The following is a 22195-nucleotide window of genomic DNA, read 5'->3' as shown; positions in this document are numbered from 1 at the left end:
AATCAAGCAATACAACCGCCCATTGCCTAAACCACAACCCTCCTAACTTGAGAGAAACTAGGCACTCATAGCCTCGAGGTCTCGCGATACCCAATAGACAATCTCCGTCTGCGTGACCGAAAGGCCAGAGCTTCTGTTACCCAGGGGCTGCAGCTAGACCAAGTTGAGTTATGAACTGCAAAGATCTTCCAGCTATTCCGTCAGTGTAAAAAAACTAAGTCTATCACATCTAAGATTGCATGGAAGGTTAAATTGCTTTACAGTCTTATGTGAATCTGGTCATTGTGGGAGCTTTTCGCTAAAACCCCTTTTCGAGGCTAGCCTATGCATCCAAGGCTGTAAACCTTCATGACTTTCCAGTCTAATTAAATCAATACGACTATCTGGATTTTTTACTTACTTTACAAATTCATTTAGGCTATACATATATCAATTACACCATCATTTTCATCATTGGGTACGGGACTGATCATGAGTGCGATGTGTTTGTTCCATCAACCATCATTTTTAACCTTATTAAGATGATCAATCTCTAGTGCTAATGTTTGTGGTTGCAAAACTATAAACGATTATAAGATAAGACGAGATTTTTGTACTATTGAGTTTATCGTAGCGCAATTTCTCCCTAAAGAACACATTTAGCGAGTCTTCTATCGCAACAAATCTTTCCATCAACCTTCATCACAACAGAATACCCGAACACTCGCGCGCTCGATCACAAGGCACATCACCTTTCACTACTTTATTACATCTAGCTACAAGCTAACCATTCATCGTTGTTCTAGGCGGAGTTCACAAAGGATGCAACACGGGAATGTTGAAACACTGCAAGGCCATTCGTGAAACATTTCATGGTAAGGAAGCCTTCCTCAAGGTCAACGATCATTGCAAACTTTGCGGCGATACGCATCTAGATTATGAGGGTTCTATTAGTGATGAAGATGCTAATGATACCCCAGACAAGAATGACGAGCCTGCTACAAAGGAAGGTCATAATAAGAAATCCAAGAAGACTAAAAAGGAAGCAGCTGCTAATACGGAAAGATGCTCAGGGGTGGAAAATAAGCTTGTCGCAAAAAAGAGGAGAAGAAGGCCCAACAGTGCGGGGCGGAGCGGGGTTTTGTTAGTCGTTGCCTTTTGCATATAATTTGATGGGTAGCATCCACGTATTCACAGTCGGTGTCGTTGGTCATCTCATCCACGCGCCTCATCTAAATCATAAGATGACTTTCTTGTTCAACCTCCATTCTGTATATATTCTCTTTCGGTTATTAGGACGCAGAAAAACTGGTCGAAAGATGAGAGTGATATGTACTATGCTCAAGGCCATCCACCACATCAATGTGCACGGAAACACTTCTTCACAAGGTTATAATAGCTGATGATTCATAGACATGGTCTTATCGGTAATATGTGTGGGCATGATGAGGAGTAATTTCATTATGTAAGAGAATATATGGTATACAGCTGAATATATCAAAAAGACACTTGAGCAAATCAACCTACTATTTCCTCATCCTATACCGACACTATGGTTGGGTAAGTCCAAGTATTTAAAGTATTGTCAAGGTTATGAACAATCAAAGCCGAAACGGGAAGAAAAAACTAGTCTTGAAGAGCTGAAAACTGGGAACTCCCATTTCTTTTATCTTCTGGTATAGTATGATTTGTCTAATTGATATGAAACTAAAGCAAAAGATAGCTAAAATCATTCACAAAAGGCAGCTACAGCGAAACGACCATGGAAATTATGTGGCACAGTGGTGCTTGTTAAAAGAGAGAAGTCTCACTCTCGGTCCATCTTCCAAGGGCTCAAACTAGATCTTTCATCATCGATCTATTTAAACATTGGTCTTTTTTCCTTATACAATATTCCCTCCCTCCCATACAATATTCCCTTACCCTCATAAAACAAAACCCATATCCTCTCAAAGAGCAAAACTCATAACCTTACATACCTAGGTAAAAAAAATTATAAAGAGATAATAAACAATAAACGACTAGTGAGTTGTCTATGAGAGCAACAAGGACTAATCTAATTGCATGAAACTGTAGAAATTCACGATATGCACCGAGACTAGTATAGCAAGTGAACAACAAAAGCTAAGTGAACAGAGCAACTAATCACAGGTAAGATAGACACTTCGCCATCACGATACCCCATAAAGGCGAGAAATTCTTCAAGTCGCGGGTAGTGCTCCGCTAAGAGAAGTCTCCTTAAACGAGCAGAAACGAATCGCTTGTCGAGAACGACGGAGAAGAAATCTGGTATAATATGATTTTCTAGTAGCAAGAGTGTATTAAATAATCTATTAAAAAATTTATAATGAAGCTTTGGGAACAGCTCTAAACTAACCATCTAATTAATATGAACGCTCATTATAATTGTGCGATATCTACAAGCACATTATAAAGCCCCATTCTATACGCTCTCCATGCCCTAAGCCGAAAAGTATACAGAAAAAAGTAAGTCTCACCAAGTCGCAATAAGTACAGCCAACACTCAGTTTAAAGCTCGGCAATCCTTCCAGTTCCACATATTGCTTCCAATTGTGGAGCACTAAAATCGAATCGCGACCAATTCCTGTCCATAGATGCCATCGCAGGGTTTCCTCCACCTGCCTTTTCCAATATTATAAATCTTATGCCTACTTCTGTGACCGTAACAGCTATACTAATGATGATCAAAATGATGACAATCCATGTGATTGTGCTCATCTTTGTATCGGCAATGTTATCACTTAAAACTTCTGCCAAGTCCAAGAAAACTCTACAACGTTCATTGAGCGTCGTGATACGTGGACCGATCTCTAAATACTCTCGAATAGCTTCATAGAGTGGATGTAACGTGGGTTCTGAATCCCAAAAGAAGCTGGGAACATCGAGAATATTTGATGCTGCCAGGATATCAGTATGGAGTTATGCACAGGGTTGAAATAACTTACAAAGATTGACATCAACCCTACTCTTGAAGAGACGACCAAGGATCTTAAGGATTTCTGTACGAGACATACCAAGTTGACCCGTTAAGGCCAAGTGCTTAGGAACATGCTCTGCACTCAGCATAGTCTGTGACATCCGCTCCTCAAAGAAGCTCAACTTCGTACTTTGGGCAATAGCATGACTCATTGCCAACTTTATCATATGATCACCACTCCTCAAGGTAATCATATCATTGAAAATTCGAGGTCTGTCAACGAAAGAATTATACTCAAAATGAAGCTCTTCTGTTTCGAGATCTTCTTCTTCTTGAGGTCGAACAACAAGTGACACATCTGTGTTGTGTGCTGCAAATGCAAAATCGGCAAGGATATCTTTTTCCTGATGCTCAGTAAAATTCCAAAACACCACCACCCCATATGAAAAGACAAACATCTCTGCAAAAGTTGTCGCATCCGGTGCGACTCTATTTGGACTGTCTGCTCTCTTGCCTTGTTCAAAAATATGAGTTTCCTCTCTACCTCTTCGGGCCTCTTCTTCTCTTCTAATTCTGTCTTCGTCGGATTCATTTCGTGGACTATCCTCCCCTCCCCTTACACCGTATGTATCCGTATCCTCGAAATATCCTTCATGATAGTCTCTGTTCTCACTCCTCTCTATCTCTTCATCCAATACCGCTTTTCCACCTGGACTTTTTAGAACCGGACTACTCCTTACTCTGAATCCCTCGGTACCCGGTAATAAAGGTAAATGGTAAACTGTGTAGAGACAATCATCGTATAACTTTGTCTTAGCCCCGTGTCTTTCCTTAACAAACGTAGCCGTATCCTTCGTTTTGTATGCTTGCGCCGTGCAATATGCAGTAACCCTAGCCAACTCATTTGCTCTCCTCGCCTTGGGTAATCGCTCCGCATAACTCTTTCCTCGTATACCACCCCTCTTTTTTAGTATGTCCCTTTCGGTATCTGTCGGAGGTCCCGCATCACCATCAACTCGCGGTTCGCTTTCAGCACCAAGAATATCGTCCGTATCAGAATCATCCTTTTCATCTAACGTGTCTGGAATTAGAACCAATTTTTCGCTAGTCTTTGTGCTCCGACCTGGAACATTTTGTTGTGCGATCCGTGCCGATATTGGACCACTTGCACGACGTTGATCTGAAGCCTGAGGTCTGCGTCCTGGTGGTCCTCGAGCTTGACCTGATGGGATTTGAGAGGCATATTGTAAAACATTATCTACGGAAATGAATCTTGTTGGTCTAGGCGCATTCGAGCCATTAACATTTGGTCGCTGGGAATTGTTTCGAGCTATGGAAGGGCGTTGGCGTTCCCGTGAATCAGTAACCTAAGACAGAATCAGAAAAAATGTAACTAATTGTCAATCGGAATTTAATGTTTGGCTTCGCTCATACCAGGACTGATGGTCCGCGTTTTCCAGCAGGACTTGTCATTATTTTGGAAGAGTGTAGATAGATCAATAGAGGAATTCAGCAGGAATGAAGTTATATTCAAAGTATAATCATATATTAATATAATCGTATGTATGTGTGTATGTATGTTTGAATGTTTGAATGTTTGTAGTAAACATAAGGTTGTAAATGAAGCTTTGTCGCACATCTGGGCTGGATCTTGGGTGCATAAAATAATGCAAGGATCTTAGATGCATAACACAATGCAAGGATGTATGGCTAAAAACGTCATAATCTAAGCGGCAACTTCCATTTACATTGTTTGCTGCACGTGACAGCCACCACCAACGGGCAATTAAAGGAGTAAGAAATACCGACAACCCAAAGTCGTACAGCATATTCCAGCTCCTGCAGGATTGTACATCTTCGTCCTTGTGGTTGTTGTTGTTGTTGTTGCCCTCGAAGCACATCAATGTCATCGTTACAGGATTTTACATCATTCCCTCGGAGAAGTGAATGCCCTATTGATATTCACAACATACTGTTCATCTACCAGGTAGATGTGGAAACAACCAACAGTCGTACTTCTAGTGCTAGCAATAAGTCTGATTGACAACAGACATATATCACTTCCCTACAGAGGTTATTATTAGGTTCTTATCTCACAAAGGTTATGGCGAGTACAGATCTAATCCAGAGGTTCCATATCCATCGGTAAACTCATTCTACCAGATTAAGGGGAGAGATCGCCAAGAACTTATACTCGCTTCTTATGGTACTGTCTGCCCCACTCACTTCTCCTTACAACAGCTTCCTCTCTATCTCATCGCTCTTCGAGATACTCAAAAGCAACCAATGTACCGCACGAAGATCAAGCTCTCGCACACTGCTAGATGAGCCATTGCATGTACACCGTACACCAGCGAGTAAGCTCGTAACTGACGAAAGTTTTCCCTGATCGAAAATTAGCTTGTGCAAATAATCTACAAGCGACGAGTCCAATATGACCTTTTCCCATTCAGTTGGGGATCTCAGGCTCTCAAAAACCGTTACCCCAGTCTGAGAGGTAGGGAGATCTGAATATGAAAGCTTGATCATATGCGAACGTGGAAAATTTGCTTGGTAGTTTGGACATACTCAATCGCAGTTAGTTACCCGAATATTTTGGAAATCAATATATTATCTACACCCGCTCTTCACAAGATAATCAGGGAAAAAACAAGTGTTGCTGTTCCAATAACACCGTTCTGTCTCCAGCATAATTATCCAGAACCTACCTAGTTACATATAACAAGTATAGGCTTTATCTGCGTTACAATATTTAAGGTTACTATCCGTCCGAAAGCAAGTTAGTTCAAGCTACGAACAATTATCCTTCTTCGCATCCAGGTGTTTAACTTCCATCTAGATAGAATCTAGATAAACAACTCTTACTTCCAGAAATTCAGAAATCTCCTTCCCTCCCCGTCCACCTTTATCCCTTAGAAATTCCCAGTTTAAAGTGCACCCCGATACCACCAACAATTCCCCCAAAAACCACGGACATCCGAACACGAACTGTGACTCAAACTCGATTAAGCTCTCTCCTACTCATCTACCCATCCAGAAAGAGAAGGTAGACACATCCACATATCAAGTACTACACACTATGACCATAATTACCGATACCTCATCTATAGCCTCCACCATTGCTATTTTCACAATCGGAAGTTCAAAAGTTTGGAGTAGGGTTAAGTATACGAGGTGTGGAAACTTCATAGCTACTTGATAAATGCTACGTAATCTCACTTATTTGCATCTTCTGTCTCTTTGTCATTGGTGTATCGTCACATCGAAATCTTGATCACTGCCTCTATCTATCTATAGCTATTGCTTATATACAATCTAGCGACTTTTTGGCAATCTCTGATAGTCCATCTCACTTGTTACCCTTCTCAATATCAGCATCAACATTAACATCCTCTCTGCTTCCTGTAACCTCCGGTGTAACTCCTCCACTAGCATTACTACCAACCGCCGTCTCCGTCTCTCCCTCCTCCACATCATTTCTTCCCTTTTGCTCCCTAACCGTGTCTGAAAAAATACCCTCATCCTTTTCTCCTTCAACCTTCCACTCCCTCCATTCCCCCTTCCATCCCCTCATCCACTCCCACCTAACACTCCTCTCACCTTCTTCTCCCTTAACCGGCATTCCCCCCTCACCCCCTTTTCTAAAATCCCCCTCCACCTTCGTCGCATTCGGTACAATAAATCTCCTATCCACCCTCATCGCCGCATATACATAAAGAACCACAATCTCGATGCCAAAGTCAAAAATATAAAAACAAGCTTTACTATGATACCAAGCCGGATCGTCAATTTCCCTCGGCTTATAAGCCGTCCCTGCTCTAAAAGCTGCTCCTAGAGTAAGTAAACCAGATACGAAGACTACCAATCTAATCTTTGTACAAAATCTCCCTGTTCCGAATTTCTCCACCCGTTTCCCACGTGGAAGTAGGAATCGCAAAGCCAAAAGCGGAATAGGCATAAAAGCATAAACGGCAAAATAAGTACTAACAACCAACGACACCACACGATCAATCCACCAAACATGCGGATCGAGCGTGAAGAAATTCTCCACTAAAACAGAAATATTCGCAATCAATCCCACAAATAAACTCACATACGCCGCTCGAAAAGTATTCCGGATCCATACATTCCAAGCCCACGCGTGATAAGCTCTCAACAAACGACCGGTGAAGATGATATTGATGAGGAATAGTAATGTGGTGCCCGCGGCAACAAATACTTGAGCAGCGAGCGCGAGTTTGATGTTGTCAGGATAGGAGGCCCAGACTATACGTAAAATGCAGGTGATGACTCGGGAAAAGGAGAATCCAAATGCCATGCCTGACATGAGGAATTTTTGGCCACGTCGAAAGTTTATTTGGAGGAGTGTCATGTGGATTATTGCGGCGAGGAGAAAGAGGAGCATGAAGATTGTGCTGACTGGGATGTCGATGATGCGAGTGGGTGTGAGGCCTACGATGGCATTTCTTTGTGGATAGGGCGGTGACATCTGGGTAGGAGGTGTTAGTAAGTAGACTCGATTCAGGTGAGCAGACTGTGTAGAGCAGACTAAAAGTTTGGTGAAAGGAAGACATAAGAAGGAGAGTGATGTTGCGATGGTAAGAAGAGAAAGAGAACTTACATTTGTAGCATTCAAAGACATTTTACCTCCCACACAAGAAGGAACGAAAAGATTTTATATTGTAAAAGCACAAATATATATCTCGTCCTTGAAAATATTTTCCCAAGAAGTTTTAAAACTATCAAGTCCTATCGTCCGGCAACACAAACGACACAACTTTATCACTTAACCAACCCTTGTACAACAATGAAAACGAGATATATTATAACCCGAGCACTTATATCAAAGTTCACCATGGAGAAAAATGACAATGACAATAACAAACAGCATAAGATAAACGTAAAGTCGTCAACAAACCCTTCAGTCACAGAGAATGGAAGTAGTACAATACAAGAAAAAAACCATGAAGAGAAACTCCCACATCTATAAAAACTTATTCCTATTCCTATTCATTCTCAAATATCGGATCGAGTCACCTCACCTTGCACGATACACAACATTCAATAATTCCTATCCATTTCTCCACCCTATTCTCGTCCATAATCTTAACCTTACCAATAATCACCCATGAAGGGGTAAAAAGAAACAAACCCCGAAGAGATTACAAACACATACCTCAAAACTCCCCGTCCCCAGAAAAGAATCTAATCTCAGATCGCATACTCAACGACAACCCCGACTTCACTTCCCGGACTCAACTCCATCCAATCCAGCCGCAAATCCCACCACATCCATACAACGTACCGTTTCATATACTTCTCAGTATAAGCAATATTAAAAGTAAAAGTAAAACTAAACCCACGCACAAAAGAAAAAAACTACTCGGAACTTCGCTCTTACCAAACACCGATTTACGATATCTCACCTACCATTCAAGACATGTAGGTTAATGCACCTAACAAAATAACAGGTTCGCTTCAAAAGGGGTCTCATCCATCATCCTCATGCATCCCATCCATGCATCCCCAACTCCATTCTACGCAATACAAATCTCACCAAATCTCACCATCAGGCGAAAACCCCAAATCCAATCCCGAGCACCGATATCCATATCCATATCGATATTAACATCAAATAAGACCCACCATCCTTATGCTTACTCTTATTCTTATTCCCGTCACGGAAACCCGTACTCGTAGCATAACATCCAGCCATCCAGCCATCCAACCATCTATCTCGTAAATTATCACAAATCAATTTTCGTGAAGAGGCGTTCCAGTGCGACGACGAGGTAATCCATTTTCAAACTTTAAGCTTTTCCGTATCAGCCTGATCGTTGCACTACTGCCTTGGATCTGCTGTGCCGCGTTCGCTAATGCTGGGTCCCGCGGATATGGAATATGTCTATTACTGTTAAAAAGAATGACCTTACACAGAGAATAGTGGGAAGCTGATAGGGCAGAACTGAGGCTATATTGGTCTTGTATATAAATCACACATTATCTAAGTTCTACGGAAGTGCGAAGCTCTCCTACAGAGAGCTTCTCAATCTAGTCCTAATGGGACTAGTGCCCTGTGCACGTGCTACGCAGGAACCATTCACTTTAACAATTACCTATATTACCTAGGCATATCACCTGGTAGGCAGATGACACGAGGCAGAGAATAAATCTATTCTATTCTCCAGACATATATAATTATTTACACATCCAGAAGATCACGACGTAACAGATACCAAAATGGGGAGAATCATGATACGAAATAAAGAAACAAGGTAATTTTAAATGGGAAATTGTGTCTTCATTTATCTGGAGTTTAAAGTAGAGAAAAAAATGTGCAAGACTTTTTCCTTTAGATGTTCAAAAGATTCAATAGGATGGATGTACTCGTAAATCACTGCCATTTCAATCTCTGATCTCCAATATAATCATGAGATATGAATCTGTATCGATAGAAAAAGTCTTGAAGTACCAAGGACATTAAAGTATTCCTAACAACGTGCACTTGTGCAACTTCAACTCCATCTTCTTTTCATAAAGTACCTAAGTAGAGTTCTCAATCTTATATATTCCTATATCTCTCTATGAATTCTAGATAGAATCATACAATGCACAAATAGCTTCAACCATCGTCTGTACACAAACGAGTACATCTACATGGTAAACTCATAAAAAAGTTCCAACAAAAAACTGGAAATATCGAAAAAGAAAACCAATACACTTCAATTCAATATCCAACTCGAACCTAAACAGGTTCGAGAGTATTCAAAGGTACGTAACCTCCTTCATCTCTTCTATTTCTTCCAACAACAGCTCTATACGCATCTGTAATTTTTCCACTCCATCCCCCAAAGCCCCATCCGTGACCCTTCCTTCTTAATTGTCCCTTTTCTTCTAATAATGCATCATCCATCCATCTTGGTCTCTTCCAGAACTTCAACAACAGACTACTGCCTACTACACTTACACTACTAAATGCCATCGCTGCACCTGCTGCCATAGGATGTAGATGGAATCCGAAAGGTAAGAAGATACCCATGGCGAAAGGAAGACCAATGATATTATAACCACATGCCCAGCCTAGATTGAGCTTGATGCGATTGAAAATGGAACGGGCAAGTTGAATAGACGCGGGAACGTCCATGAGATCATTTGGTCGCATGAGAACAATATCTGCTGCTTCCATAGCGACATCAGTACCACCAGCCATGGCAATACCAACATCTGCGGTGGCGAGGGCAGGAGAATCATTGATTCCATCTCCTACCATTGCAACACATTCTCCGCGAGATTGAAACTTGCGAATGATATCTTGTTTTTGGTCAGGGGTCACTCCTGCGTGAACATTTCTAGAAGGTATACCAACTATGCGTGCGACTGCCAGAGCTGTTGGTCGTTGATCACCAGTGACAATGGCTGTTTTGATGCCCATGCGATGGAGGGCTGCAATGGCTGCGACGGCGCTATCTTTTACAGTATCGGCAAGACACAGGTGACCAGAGTAAGAGCCATCAATGGCAATGAAGATGTTGGTTGTGCCGGCTGACGAAGCTTTAGACAATCCGGCAGCTTTGACGTTTGCTTCTTCGGAAGACTCGATGGCGTCTTGGGGTACAGATACATTATTCTGTTTGAGAAAGCGAACATTACCAACCAGGATTCTATGACGAGTACGTTCGTTGCTGATAGCTGGCTCAACCAAGGCACTAACACCGCTCCCAACAGCTGCTTCAAAATCACCAATGCTTCCATCAATAGTACCGTCAGAGCCCACTCCAAGTTCTTCTTTAGCAGCAGCGAGTATAGCTTTACCGATAGGATGTTCACTGCCCATTTCGGATAAGCCAACGATTGTCCACCAGAGTTTCTTCTGCGAATCATTGTCTTTCCAGTTGGAAACCAAGTTGATCTTGGCCACGCTCATTTTGCCCTCAGTAATTGTGCCAGTCTTGTCAAGTACAACTTGCGTAATCTTAGTAGCCGTCTCAAGAGCAGCACCACCTTTGACCAAAATTCCATTCTCTGCACCCACGCCAGTTCCTACCATCACAGCAGTAGGGGTTGCAAGACCTAAAGCGCAAGGGCAAGCAAAAACAATAACCGAGATACAGAGTTTGACACAAACCATGAATTTCCCGCCACTCTTTTCGTCCACGAAAATCTTTGGTGGATGCGGGAGGACATGACTGAGAATCATCCATATTGAAAAGGTAAGAAATCCCAGGCCAAGAATGCATGGCACAAAGTAGCCGGCAATGGTATCAGCGAGTCTTTGAATAGGTGCCCGTGTAGTTTGGGCGTCTTGCACCAACTTCACAATTTGACTCAATTGAGTATCTCGACCAGCACGTGTAACACGGAAGTCAACTCTACCAGCACCGTTCACAGTACCTCCAATAAGTAGACTTCCTTTTCTTTTTAAGACCGGCATTGCTTCACCAGTAACCATGCTTTCATCCACATAGGTCTCACCTCGAGTGACGGTTCCATCAGCAGGAATTTTATCACCAGGACGTAGAATGACAATATCACCAACTTGGATAAGCTCTGTGGGAATGACCTTTTCTTCTGCAGCATTACCCTCCTGAGAGTGATCGGCTTTTGGCTCATTTGTATTCCAATCCTCAGCTGCCTTCTCTGCAGCAATTGGATCTGCATAAATAGTTGCCATAGAAGGAGCCAAAGACATGAGGCGAGAAAGTGCTTTTGAGGTTTGGCCCTTTGCTCGATTTTCAAGGAATCGTCCCAAAGTGATGAAAGTAATAAGCATACTGCTTGTGTCGAAAATAGTGCTTGGTCGAGTGTGCGGGGGAAGGAGAATAGAAACGATCATAGCTGCAACACTAAAAAAGAAAGCGGCAGAAGTCCCAAGAACAACTAGCACATCCATCGTAGGTGAACCATGCCTCATAGACTTGTATGCAGAAATGTAAAACCGCTTTCCAATGCCAAATTGAACGGGTATCGTAAGGACTAAACAAATGATATCACCGAGGTATAATCCTGGGAAAAAGACAACATAGCTTCCAAAATCCAAAAATGGTATAAGCATGGGAAACACCATGCTGATTAAAAAGACTGGGATTGCAAAACTCAGAGAGGTCCTGAAAGCTGTACGCCACTCGGTGATTTCTTTAGTTTTTGCAAGAGACTCTAGCTGAGCATTGTTGTCATCATTGTCGGCGACCAAGGCATTGTAACCCTGAGACTCGATGAGGTCGACTAAAGCTCGCAACCCAGCGATATTTGGCTGATGAGAGATTGTTAGCCGACTTTTGGCAAGACTGACTGTTGCAGAATTGACACCTGGTAGTGATAAAAGTTTGGACTCTAAAGCTGTTGCATCAGCAGCAGACGCTACTCCAAATAACTTGAACTGTGATGTGGTAGCTGCTGAATGCAGACCGGAACCTAATTGTGTGGATACAATCTTGGCATCGAACCCTCTATCTTCGATGATCTCGGCGATCTTTTCAGCAGGTAGTTTGGAGGGGTCATGGATGACTACCGCCCGTTCTGCCAGTAAACTGACATTGAATTGTATGAGACCATCAAGATCCTTAAATCCACCTTCCACCGCAGATGTGCAGGCACCGCAAGTCATTCCTTCAATAGCAATAGTAGTTGTAGCGACCTTTTCTTTCTTAGAAGAGCTGTCCCGGCGCGAATTGCGAGCTCGTGAAGGAGTGGTAGCTGTATTTGATTCGATAATAGTTGCCCCAAACCCTCTATCTTCTATGATTTCTGAAATTTGTTCGGCGCTCAGTACTGAGGCATCGTGTTCGACCACTGCCCTCTCTGACAGTAATGATATACTGAAATTCTTGATACCCGGCACATCTTTGAAGCCCCCTTCTACCGCTGATGTGCAAGCCCCGCATGTCATCCCCTCTACGGCCAACGTTGTTGTAGTTGTGGGCGCATTCTTCGTATCTTCGTCGTCGGAAATGTCACTTGCATCGTCGATGAATTCATTTCTGTTGAACATTGGAGATGGTAAATCTGTAGCCAGTACTTCTGCATCGAAACCACGATCCTCGATAATTTCTTGTATCTTCTCTGCCGGTACTCTTTCTGGGTCGTGAATAATCACAGCTCTTTCCATTACCAAGCTCACTGATACATTTCCGACACCATCGACACCTTTGAATCCTGATTCCACTGCAGATGTGCATGCCCCGCATGTCATACCACCAACTTTTACAGTCGTTGTGGCCATATGGGCGGTTGGAGACGCAGGACTCTTCGAGCCTGTGCCTGCGGCGGAGACGTTCAAATATTTTGGAGCCATATCTACAGTTCACAACTGCAAAAGTTGCAAACCGCTGGGCGCGTAGATAGACTTATGTATCAATCTCGTATCGGAACTAATGGGTGCGATTCGTATCACTATGCACTATGGGTTCCGTCAGCTGCATGTGTCGACCGAGGATGGTAGCATTCGACAAGGGTCTTTATCGATTGACCGATCAGATTGGATAATGGAGAACAAACATAAGATTATAATAAGTATTATATAAAGAAGAAGGTAAGAACAGAAGGCCTGCTTCCGCTTAGAATGATTTTTATGAATTATTTATACACTCTGGTGACGTTCGTCATGTCAGAATTTCGAAAGTTTTGCTTAGAAATGTGAGGATGTTGTTGACTTTTGGACACCCGAAAGCGGCTGAGATGTGAATTTGTGGAGAGTGCTGAAAGAAGAGAAGATGCGATGTGATGCGATATGATATGATAACACACGGGAAACGAAAGAAAGCAAGTTCGATATAATTACGAGCGGAAGGATAGCAAAACTTTGGGGCTGAAGTTTAGGTTGAAATGGAATAAAAGTGGAAGAGACAGAGGAAAAGAGATGGTGAAGGGTGAAGTTGTTTGTAGGGGAAAGTGATTTACTCCGTAGGGAAGAGGGACTTTTGGTCAAAGATGTCACAGCACCAACCCCAACTTTTTCTTTATCGGTGAAGTTCTTGTCAACAAGCAATAAGGTAAGTAAGTAACAAGTAACAAGCAACAAAGACCCCTCGTCCCTTGTCTCACAATCCTCAACTTCAGTTCATAACACTTTCTTCATGTTTCAAAGTCAATGCGTTTACAATGAGTAGGAACATTGTTATCGCTAAGTTCCAAGGTCATCATATCATCACTTGTTTACGAGTATTTCGTACCTACGGGACTTGAAGATATCCGGATGCTTCACCACAACACATAGTATTGTCTACAGAGAAGCGTAAGGTACCTAGGTAAGTATATGTCCGGCGCATACCTGTCCAGCTAACCAGTAGTATACCGCACTACCCTTTCAAACATCACAAATCAATGATTCCTATTCCTATTGCCACCTCTGTTCCTACTTCTATACTTCTATATCCATATCCGACTCGTGTTGTCTCGGCCTGCGGCAATTTTCTCAATTTCCACCGACACCCTTGGGAAAGAGATATCGTGTGTTGCTTGCTGCATAGACCTCCTACCACTGACCGTAATTTGCGCCAAAGGGCGGCTTGGGAAATAATTCATTTAATGATTTGATTCATCCGTTTGTGATGGGTATCGTATTTTGAGTTCCTCGGGAGTGAGTCGAGGTTACATTCATATTCATATTCACACTCGCATCTATGCTTCTACTTACATGCATTACATTATCTTGAATCCACAATCACATTATCCGTTATCAACGGGTAGCCATAAAAGTGCTGATCGTGAACTACGGAGTACTCTCTACCTATTACTTATCGACTTATCAATTGATCACCAGTGTCGAAATCTTCCGAATTGTTTCAAAACCGTTTAGCAATTGGTTTCGTCTTTTCCACTGCTTACTAATGATGACGTTAAACCTGAACCGACGGATGTCTATATGCGCTTTCATATCTACCACTTTATTCTACGTACTGTATAATTCTCCGCTCCTACAGATTCGAATTTCTGAACAATATCATTGTTTACCTTTGACTTCCTGATCATCTGCCTACTAGGTACTAGGTACTAGAAGGTAGACATGAAATAAAGGAATAACTCATCAATTGGATTCCATATCATGCTCTCGCAGAACTGGTATTTCTCTAACAGAGGAGCAGGAGGCGTGTTTCACCCAAGAGCCACCCATACCGACAACATTTAGCTGTCTTAACCGATTCCCTGGATATAAGCTCTTCTCACCAACCAGAAGTAAACGGGAAATTCGTGAACTCATCGCCAGGTATACCCACGTAAAACTTAATCCTAGCATTCAAGGCATCTCTCCTGTTCATTCGGTCATACCTCTTCAAATCCATAGCCCAAATCAGACAGATAATCACAAGATCCCATCTACACAGTATAACTTCCTGCCCATTTAAGGTTATATAATCTTTAGTTACAATCTAGACATCCTATACGAAAAAACAACATAGATTCCCCTTCCCCTTCCTCTTCTCCTACACAAAATACTCCTCCCCCAAACACGTAATCCCATCCATGAAGCTCGAGCTCCTTGCAAGCACATGTTTATAATCTGCATACTCACTCTACAAGAACAAGAATCTTTGATTAGGTACTAGCAATGAATGAAATATATATATACACAACATTCCAGCTTCTCAATTGCCATTCTTCAAAGTTAAGTCAGAGAAAAAGAAAAGTACCTAGAGCATGGAAAAGTCCACTAATCGGAAGGAATATCAGATTTGTTCAAAAGTTTGAACCTTTAAACGCATGCATATATAAAATATCCGACGAGGTGACCTACTTTAAGTCTCTATGAACTTAGTCGTAACCTTTCAGAATAACAATCTCTTTGATGGTTTCCAAGTTCGCATGTAATTAGTCTTAAGATATAACATTTAACTGCGGAAACAATGCATGGTCTCCCCACAGATAAAAATATTACCCCAAGATTCGTGGAAGAACATCTTCTTATCTGATCTCGGGTAAGCTATATATTGATATTAGCATGTCGCAGCTAGACGAAATAATTACTCATGAGGGTTTATTGGACGAGAAAGCTGAGTTTTTTATTCTTATAACGTAATTTATCACCGAGTGGGCCATATCACCGAGTGGGCCATATCACCGAGTGGGCCACTTTCACCTCAATTTACACTTTCAAGTACATATTATTCAACAACAATTGAATCAATTGATTGAAACTATTAGGAATCTAATAATCTAGGATCTATTATATTGATTTGACAAGTTCTTGAATTATGACCTGGCTTTCCACACTTACTACAGCATCTACTAGAAGATGCTTCCCCATTAGAATTCCCCCCATTTTGACGCTCGTCGCGTTGAATCTGAATATCAACCTCTTGCTGAGATAATATATCCATAGCTTCTTGTCCAGTAAGTACTCCTCCTTGCCGTAATTGAGTTTTTTTTGTACGTCGATGTTTGCTTAATGCCTCATTTGCCTTCCGAAGTATACAGTTTTCTGCACTTAAAAGTGTATTTTCATATGCCAATCTTTCTATACCTTTAGCTAAAGCTAGTACAGTTTTGAATATAGGTGTAGGAGAGCTTGATTGATGACGAGATATTCGAGATTTTACTAAAGTTGATTGAGAAAGAGCTTTAGTTGAATTGTGAGGGGTTTGAGAGATCCAAAGATCCAAATCGAAAGGAGGAGGAGTAGGTGTATGAATTCGAATATCTAATTTTGAGAGTACAGCTTCGGGATTAAATGGTATTAATCCAGCTCCTCGAAACCCAGCTTTCATATTCTGAACTGTAATTGATTCTTGATATGCAGCTTTAAAAGCTATGAAGAATTCAACCTTGGAGATATGATTGATATATGCTTTGATAAATCCATCAATTTGACAATTATACGAACGTTTTAGGACACTAAAACACCCAACATCAAATGGTTGAATTAAATGACTTGAATGCGGTGGTAATCTTATACATATAATATCATTTGCCTTGCAATATGACTGAAAAGATATTGATTCATGACTTTCGTGTCCATCTAATACTAACATTCGATATTTGCCCTTTCTTCGATGAATCGTATGTTTATCGAAATGCTTTAATCATTCTAATCCTGTCTCATTATTCGTCCATCCATTGGAAGTAGGTTTGATAGCCCAATCCGTAGGAAAATCGGTTTCGGTGTACCAATTGGAAAGATGGATTTGTCCTTGAACTACCAGAAATAGAGGTATAGTTTCACCCTCCCTATTACCATATATAATTGCTGTAGCCCATTCTCGATTGCCTGGTTGTACTGCTTTACCTCTGCCTCGTCGTTCAGCATCAGTTACAACCATTGCAGCACTCATAATCCCCATCATAAAGTCTGTTTTGTCGAAATTATAGAAATCGCAATCCAGAATACCATATTTTGCTCGTATATTCGATACCAATCGAAACCACTCCTCAAGAAGCTTAAAGTCTTCATAGAGAGCTCTTTGAAAATCATAAACACGACTAAAACATGTCTTTAATTCTGTATGACGCTTTACGAATCGATGAGCCCAGAGCTTTCCAACTTTCTTCGCATTTCTTGATTCAAGAATATAATTCGCTATATCTTCTACACCCTTGATTTTAGGTGGAAATCCTCTTCGATCCATATCAAGTATGTATTCAACAATTACTTTCTCTTCCAATTGTGTAATCTTATGGCAATTCGCTCGAGTTTCTGTATGTGGAGTTAAACCATCCATTCTGTGGTTGATCGTTGTGCGAGGTATATTATATAGTTGAGCAGCCTTCCGAATGCTTAGTTTTTTATCTTTTTGAAAAGCTTCGATAGCTAAGAGTAAACGTGCTTCTTTATTTGTAGATTGCATAATAAATGGTTGATAAAACGCGTGTTGAATATGAAGAGTGTGAATTGAGGTGAAAGTGGCCCACTCGGTGATATGGCCCACTCGGTGATAAATTACGTTATATGGTAATGGGATTTATTGATATACCACCGCTATTTAGTGACTACTTTGAAGTGCTTATGAGAGATCTTAATCCTCAGTTCTCATGGCACGAAACCAATCACATCTTTGACCATTCATTTCTCCGTTCCGTTGTTCCTAGCTGGTCTTCCTTCCATTCCTGCTATCAGGGATGTCTAAATAATTATATATCTTCTTAGGCGCGTGGTAGTGTAAAATTTCGAAAGTAATCAGTATTCATGAAAATATGGTCACGCTAACTAATATCTTAACCTATCAAATATCTCTCACCAACAGAACGGGAAGATATGGTAACATCTTAAATTTAGTCTACAGTCAGGCACAGGGACTAACTATATCCTAAGTTGCTGTAGCTTGAAGTAGGATAGGAGGGGAAAGTTCAATTGTGTTCTGTGGTTTAGCGTTAAGTCCTTGAACCGCAACAATCGTTGAAATTCTAGCTTCGCTAATATGGAATTGTTTGTCCTTTCCAGCTGCGAGAAGTTGCTGCATCCTCAGATGATCTAGTGTCTATAACAGTCTGGACTAGCAGACTTGAGATGTGAAATTTTTCAGTGTTTGAACCGATTAAACATCCAAATAGTTTTAATGTTCCAAATTTTTGAACATTCTATTCTAAATGACTTAGCTGCTTCAAAAGATTAATATATTCCCGTACATAGATTCGGCTGAATAAATCAAAGTCTCTCATTTTGCATTTGCAGTCCAGTTTACTTGGACCCCTCATCATGTCCTCTCATAACTGCCATATTTGGTCCGATTTATTTGCTGTGCGGCCTTGTCGGGTTTTCAACCCTCGTTCCTCCATTCTTTGAACTGATTTCCGCCTCCCCCAAGCAAAAGTTTAAAATTCTGGGCAGTTTAAATATCCGTTCTCGTCAAAAAGGACGCTCCCATACTCATATACTGCGGTTCTGACACTGACGTTAGAAAAGTTGTTTAATAACAATTCTGGTCATATTATTCTCATAATTGTATTAACCTCATCTTGCTAAACGTACTATGGATGATGGCTATACTCTCAAGCACAGAGACTTTCAACCTCGATTTCCTACACCCCGCGCTTACAACTGGCTGGAACCACGGGACTTTTATTCTCACTTTGAGAGCCATATTTCGTTCTTTCCTCTGGGGAATTAAATGAAACGATAATAATTGTCTTATGGAGACAGCTGTTATCAAGCTCGCGAATTTTCTGATATCAGAGTAGGCCATCTTAGTGCTTTTATTGACAGAACTACTGAGAATACAGAGCCTTCTACCGAACAATTCAAGATTTCGCTGCCGAACGCAAACGGAGAACCAAGGAGCAAGAATTTGTTCATCATGCTGCAGTCAAGGCAGATAATCCCTAAGTAACCCGGGACAAAGCTGCTGCATGGTGCAGAGCCACTTCGTAAAGAGCTGCGGTCAATACTCAAGCCACATACAAGCGCATGATAGAAGAGGATCCAGATATCCTGAAGGCAGAATTGAAAACAGAAAGGCTGATGTTTTGCTTGTTATTCCCAGTTGCCAACGGAGTCTAATATTGAGCTAAATGCAATTTATACAGTAAGGAGAAATGAGGTCTCACTCTACACCTGGAAGCGAAGGGATATTTGGTCAAAAGTTGGCGCGCCAACTATGGTTCCAAGGGGAGGCTGCCAGATCGAAAGAGGAAATATAGATAGCTGATAAAGAGGGATGAATCCTTCTTAATTACTACAGGCGGCATGAATAAAAGATACTCTTGGTCGAGGGGGATGTTGTAAAATATTAAAGGACAGGTAAAAAAAGGGGATAGAGTGTGTCGTTACCCGTGATGGTTCAAATCCATATAGAGCGAGCTCTACTTAAATGTTTGAATTCAGAAGCTGATTATTTCGCGGCTACAATGCCTATCATCAGACATAAGACCAATAATATTCTTGATTATCAAAGCTATCTGGGACAAGAACAATCGCATTGTTCAAACACAACTCTAATCTGTATGTCGAGTCTGACTCGAGTCTGGCTGTATGAAAGGGGTCATGAACATTTGTCATCGCGAGTATGAAAAATTAAGTTTAATTATAATAGAATTCGGAGAGGTATTTGTGATAGAAGGTGTATTACAAAGTAATGGATTCTGTAGATTGCAATCGATTGTTCTATTTCTTATATGGCAGTACTCTCTCTAGGTTTATACACTAAGTAGGTAAATTATTAGAGATGATGTTCGGTTTTTAGCGTATTGTAGCCAAGTCTTTACCCAAGTGGCGTGGATAAATCCCTAATAATTAACCCTACAATTGCAGCTGTAAGCTCAAATCCCTTTTGTGCTACCCATAAAATGATGTAAATGACGATACTCGTGTGAATCCTCGATAACTGAATGGAACAATTGAATTTTTTATTTTATTTTTTGAGATGATATAATTAAACTTGGCCGTATTCTCAGCATATGGTAATAGAAAAATGAATACTGTCGCGATCAATAAGAAAATAATTATTCCTACTACACTCCGTGCAATCACATCGTACCTTCCCTGCGCGTGCGAAAGTCCCAAACGTTGAATTGGTCGCTTGCTACTGCCAGTACACTACAACTACACCTTCATACAAACCAAAAAAAGATCTGGCTCATATTGATTAATTCGCAGTTGACATTGAAGTTCATTCTCATTCAAATAATATGATCTGCGAACATCATAAATTTCAATGTCTCTAAACAGAAGATCCTTAAGAAAATTCCAAGCACTCACCACTTCATCTAGAAACACAGTCGCGATGTCTTCAGGCGTCAGCCATACCTTTGGATCGCATACACATACACATTCGCATACGCATACGCATACTCAGTCCAACGTCAATGGCAGAAAACGAGCACGAGAATCTGCTGATAGCGACGATCATCTACTATCCAAAGCGAAGAAAACAAAGCTCGCCATTGAGATCCCCCCTCCAAAATTAAAATCGCTTCCACAACGAAAACGATCCGGCGTTATCAAATCGAACGCGAATCCCGACCTGAATTCTGCGAACTCCGTGCAACATCTACAAATAGCAACACCAGCAGATGTGCGAACAGCACATCCGCCATCCCAGAAAGATGAACAACAACCACAACCACAACAAAAACCTACAAAACACCACAGTAAAGTTGCCAATGGCATCAAGCACGAGTTGGATAGGTTACAGGACAAGCTACTGCAAGCTGACAAGTCCGACCTGAAGGATGAAAGGCGGAAGCTTCGATCCCAGGAAGGGACAAAATTCAAGAGTGAATTGTCCGCGTACTTCCCAGAATATGACGAAATTATTGGAAATGTTCCAAAAGAAGAACGTAAGTTTTACAATGAAATTCGGCCTTCGAACTATAGCTTATTCTCCTTATTAGATTTCTTAGATGCCGACATGCCAATTATTATCATCGATAGCTCCAAGTCTTCCTCGAAAACTCCGCGTACGCCCAAGAAGAAGGAGCAGAAGAATGAATATACAGTCAAAGAATACCCATCCTCTCTCTTTACCAATCTTCATGGTACTCATAGAGTGGACTTTTCTCTGTTCACTCCTGTGGTTTGCGAAGAGGATCCCCTATCTGAAGATCACTTTAAGATGCTTCACAAACGACCAGAACGTCAAGAAAAAGCTGTGCGGAACGCCGATAAGAGTCGAGCACAACACGAGAGAGATTCGGTCATTCGACTGATGGAAGGTCTGCAAGGACCAGACTGGTTGAAGACACTGGGGGTTAGTGGTATCACCGAGGGCAGGAAGAAGGAATTCGAATCAGCACGCCAATACTTTATAAAAGGGTGCGAGTCTATTCTTGAAAAGTTTCGGATCTGGAAAGATGATGAGAAGCAAAGGAAGCTGAAAAGGGAACGGGCGATAGCCGAAGCACAAGCAAGAGCTGAGGCGGAGTCCGATGAGGATGAAGAATCGGAGGATGATCTCGAAAGTAACGGCGACCCTCCAGATCTCAGTGATATTGATGCTTCTGCTGCGAGGCAATTGCATGATGAGGCAATCGCCAACTCTGCTCCTAGACGAAGAGCTAGAACAAACTCTGTGCTTACCGTTGCACCTACTGTGGAGAGAGAATTCAAGTCATTCTTTGCCAAACCATATCTACGTGATGCAGCACTTGGAAAGCATCGACGTAGTGGTAGAAGCGTTGCTGCCTGGGGACACCCAGTCCCTGAACTTCCAGAAGAGGCTGACTTTGACTTGCCAGAAGATTTTCTTGATGAGGAAACACTGAGAGCTCATGCAAGAAAGAAGAGAAGGGACAGAAGAATCACAAGAGACTAAAGATGCAGTTCCTGATGGATACAAGGCTGGGGAGTATGGGACGAACGTCAATTTGAAAGTGCTTCAGTTGACTCGGATGTACAATATGGAGGTTTGGGTA

The 22195-nt window shown here is 41.6% G+C and overlaps 8 protein-coding genes across 8 annotated transcripts; 2 read left to right on the top strand and 6 right to left on the bottom strand.

Moving 5' to 3' along the window:
• Window positions 1–471: 471 nt before the first annotated feature.
• On the top strand, window positions 472–1774 carry SS1G_05658 (predicted protein; the record flags this gene model as incomplete). Its single annotated transcript, XM_001592687.1, has 4 exons — window positions 472–484; window positions 786–1122; window positions 1393–1431; window positions 1732–1774. 4 exons carry the CDS (start codon window positions 472–474, stop codon window positions 1772–1774), a joined length of 432 nt encoding a protein of 143 aa, XP_001592737.1.
• A 734-nt stretch (window positions 1775–2508) lies between these two features.
• On the bottom strand, window positions 2509–4390 carry SS1G_05657 (hypothetical protein; the record flags this gene model as incomplete). Its single annotated transcript, XM_001592686.1, has 3 exons — window positions 2509–2897; window positions 2946–4284; window positions 4352–4390. The coding sequence occupies 3 exons, from the start codon at window positions 4388–4390 to the stop codon at window positions 2509–2511; spliced, it is 1767 nt and encodes a 588-aa protein (XP_001592736.1).
• Window positions 4391–6266: 1876 nt separating this feature from the next.
• On the bottom strand, window positions 6267–7559 carry SS1G_05656 (hypothetical protein; the record flags this gene model as incomplete). The annotated part of the gene is made up of 3 exons (XM_001592685.1): window positions 6267–6735; window positions 7015–7406; window positions 7539–7559. 3 exons carry the CDS (start codon window positions 7557–7559, stop codon window positions 6267–6269), a joined length of 882 nt encoding a protein of 293 aa, XP_001592735.1.
• Window positions 7560–8671: 1112 nt separating this feature from the next.
• Window positions 8672–13208, bottom strand: SS1G_05655 (hypothetical protein; the record flags this gene model as incomplete). The annotated part of the gene is made up of 3 exons (XM_001592684.1): window positions 8672–8822; window positions 9525–9550; window positions 9885–13208. The coding sequence occupies 3 exons, from the start codon at window positions 13206–13208 to the stop codon at window positions 8672–8674; spliced, it is 3501 nt and encodes a 1166-aa protein (XP_001592734.1).
• Window positions 13209–15741: 2533 nt separating this feature from the next.
• On the bottom strand, window positions 15742–16617 carry SS1G_05654 (hypothetical protein; the record flags this gene model as incomplete). Its single annotated transcript, XM_001592683.1, has 2 exons — window positions 15742–15833; window positions 16128–16617. The coding sequence occupies 2 exons, from the start codon at window positions 16615–16617 to the stop codon at window positions 15742–15744; spliced, it is 582 nt and encodes a 193-aa protein (XP_001592733.1).
• Window positions 16618–16932: 315 nt separating this feature from the next.
• On the bottom strand, window positions 16933–17568 carry SS1G_05653 (hypothetical protein; the record flags this gene model as incomplete). The annotated part of the gene is made up of 1 exon (XM_001592682.1): window positions 16933–17568. The coding sequence occupies one exon, from the start codon at window positions 17566–17568 to the stop codon at window positions 16933–16935; it is 636 nt and encodes a 211-aa protein (XP_001592732.1).
• Window positions 17569–18658: 1090 nt separating this feature from the next.
• On the bottom strand, window positions 18659–18927 carry SS1G_05652 (predicted protein; the record flags this gene model as incomplete). The annotated part of the gene is made up of 2 exons (XM_001592681.1): window positions 18659–18720; window positions 18816–18927. 2 exons carry the CDS (start codon window positions 18925–18927, stop codon window positions 18659–18661), a joined length of 174 nt encoding a protein of 57 aa, XP_001592731.1.
• Window positions 18928–20565: 1638 nt separating this feature from the next.
• Window positions 20566–22095, top strand: SS1G_05651 (hypothetical protein; the record flags this gene model as incomplete). The annotated part of the gene is made up of 2 exons (XM_001592680.1): window positions 20566–21121; window positions 21185–22095. 2 exons carry the CDS (start codon window positions 20566–20568, stop codon window positions 22093–22095), a joined length of 1467 nt encoding a protein of 488 aa, XP_001592730.1.
• Window positions 22096–22195: the final 100 nt, after the last annotated feature.

This window comes from Sclerotinia sclerotiorum, genomic scaffold, assembly GCF_000146945.2.
Source record: "Sclerotinia sclerotiorum 1980 UF-70 scaffold_7 genomic scaffold, whole genome shotgun sequence".
In the NCBI taxonomy this organism is placed as follows: Eukaryota; Fungi; Ascomycota; class Leotiomycetes; order Helotiales; family Sclerotiniaceae; genus Sclerotinia; species Sclerotinia sclerotiorum.
The sequence above is the reverse complement of the archived record's forward strand: the minus strand, read 5'-3'. Positions and strand labels throughout refer to the sequence as shown.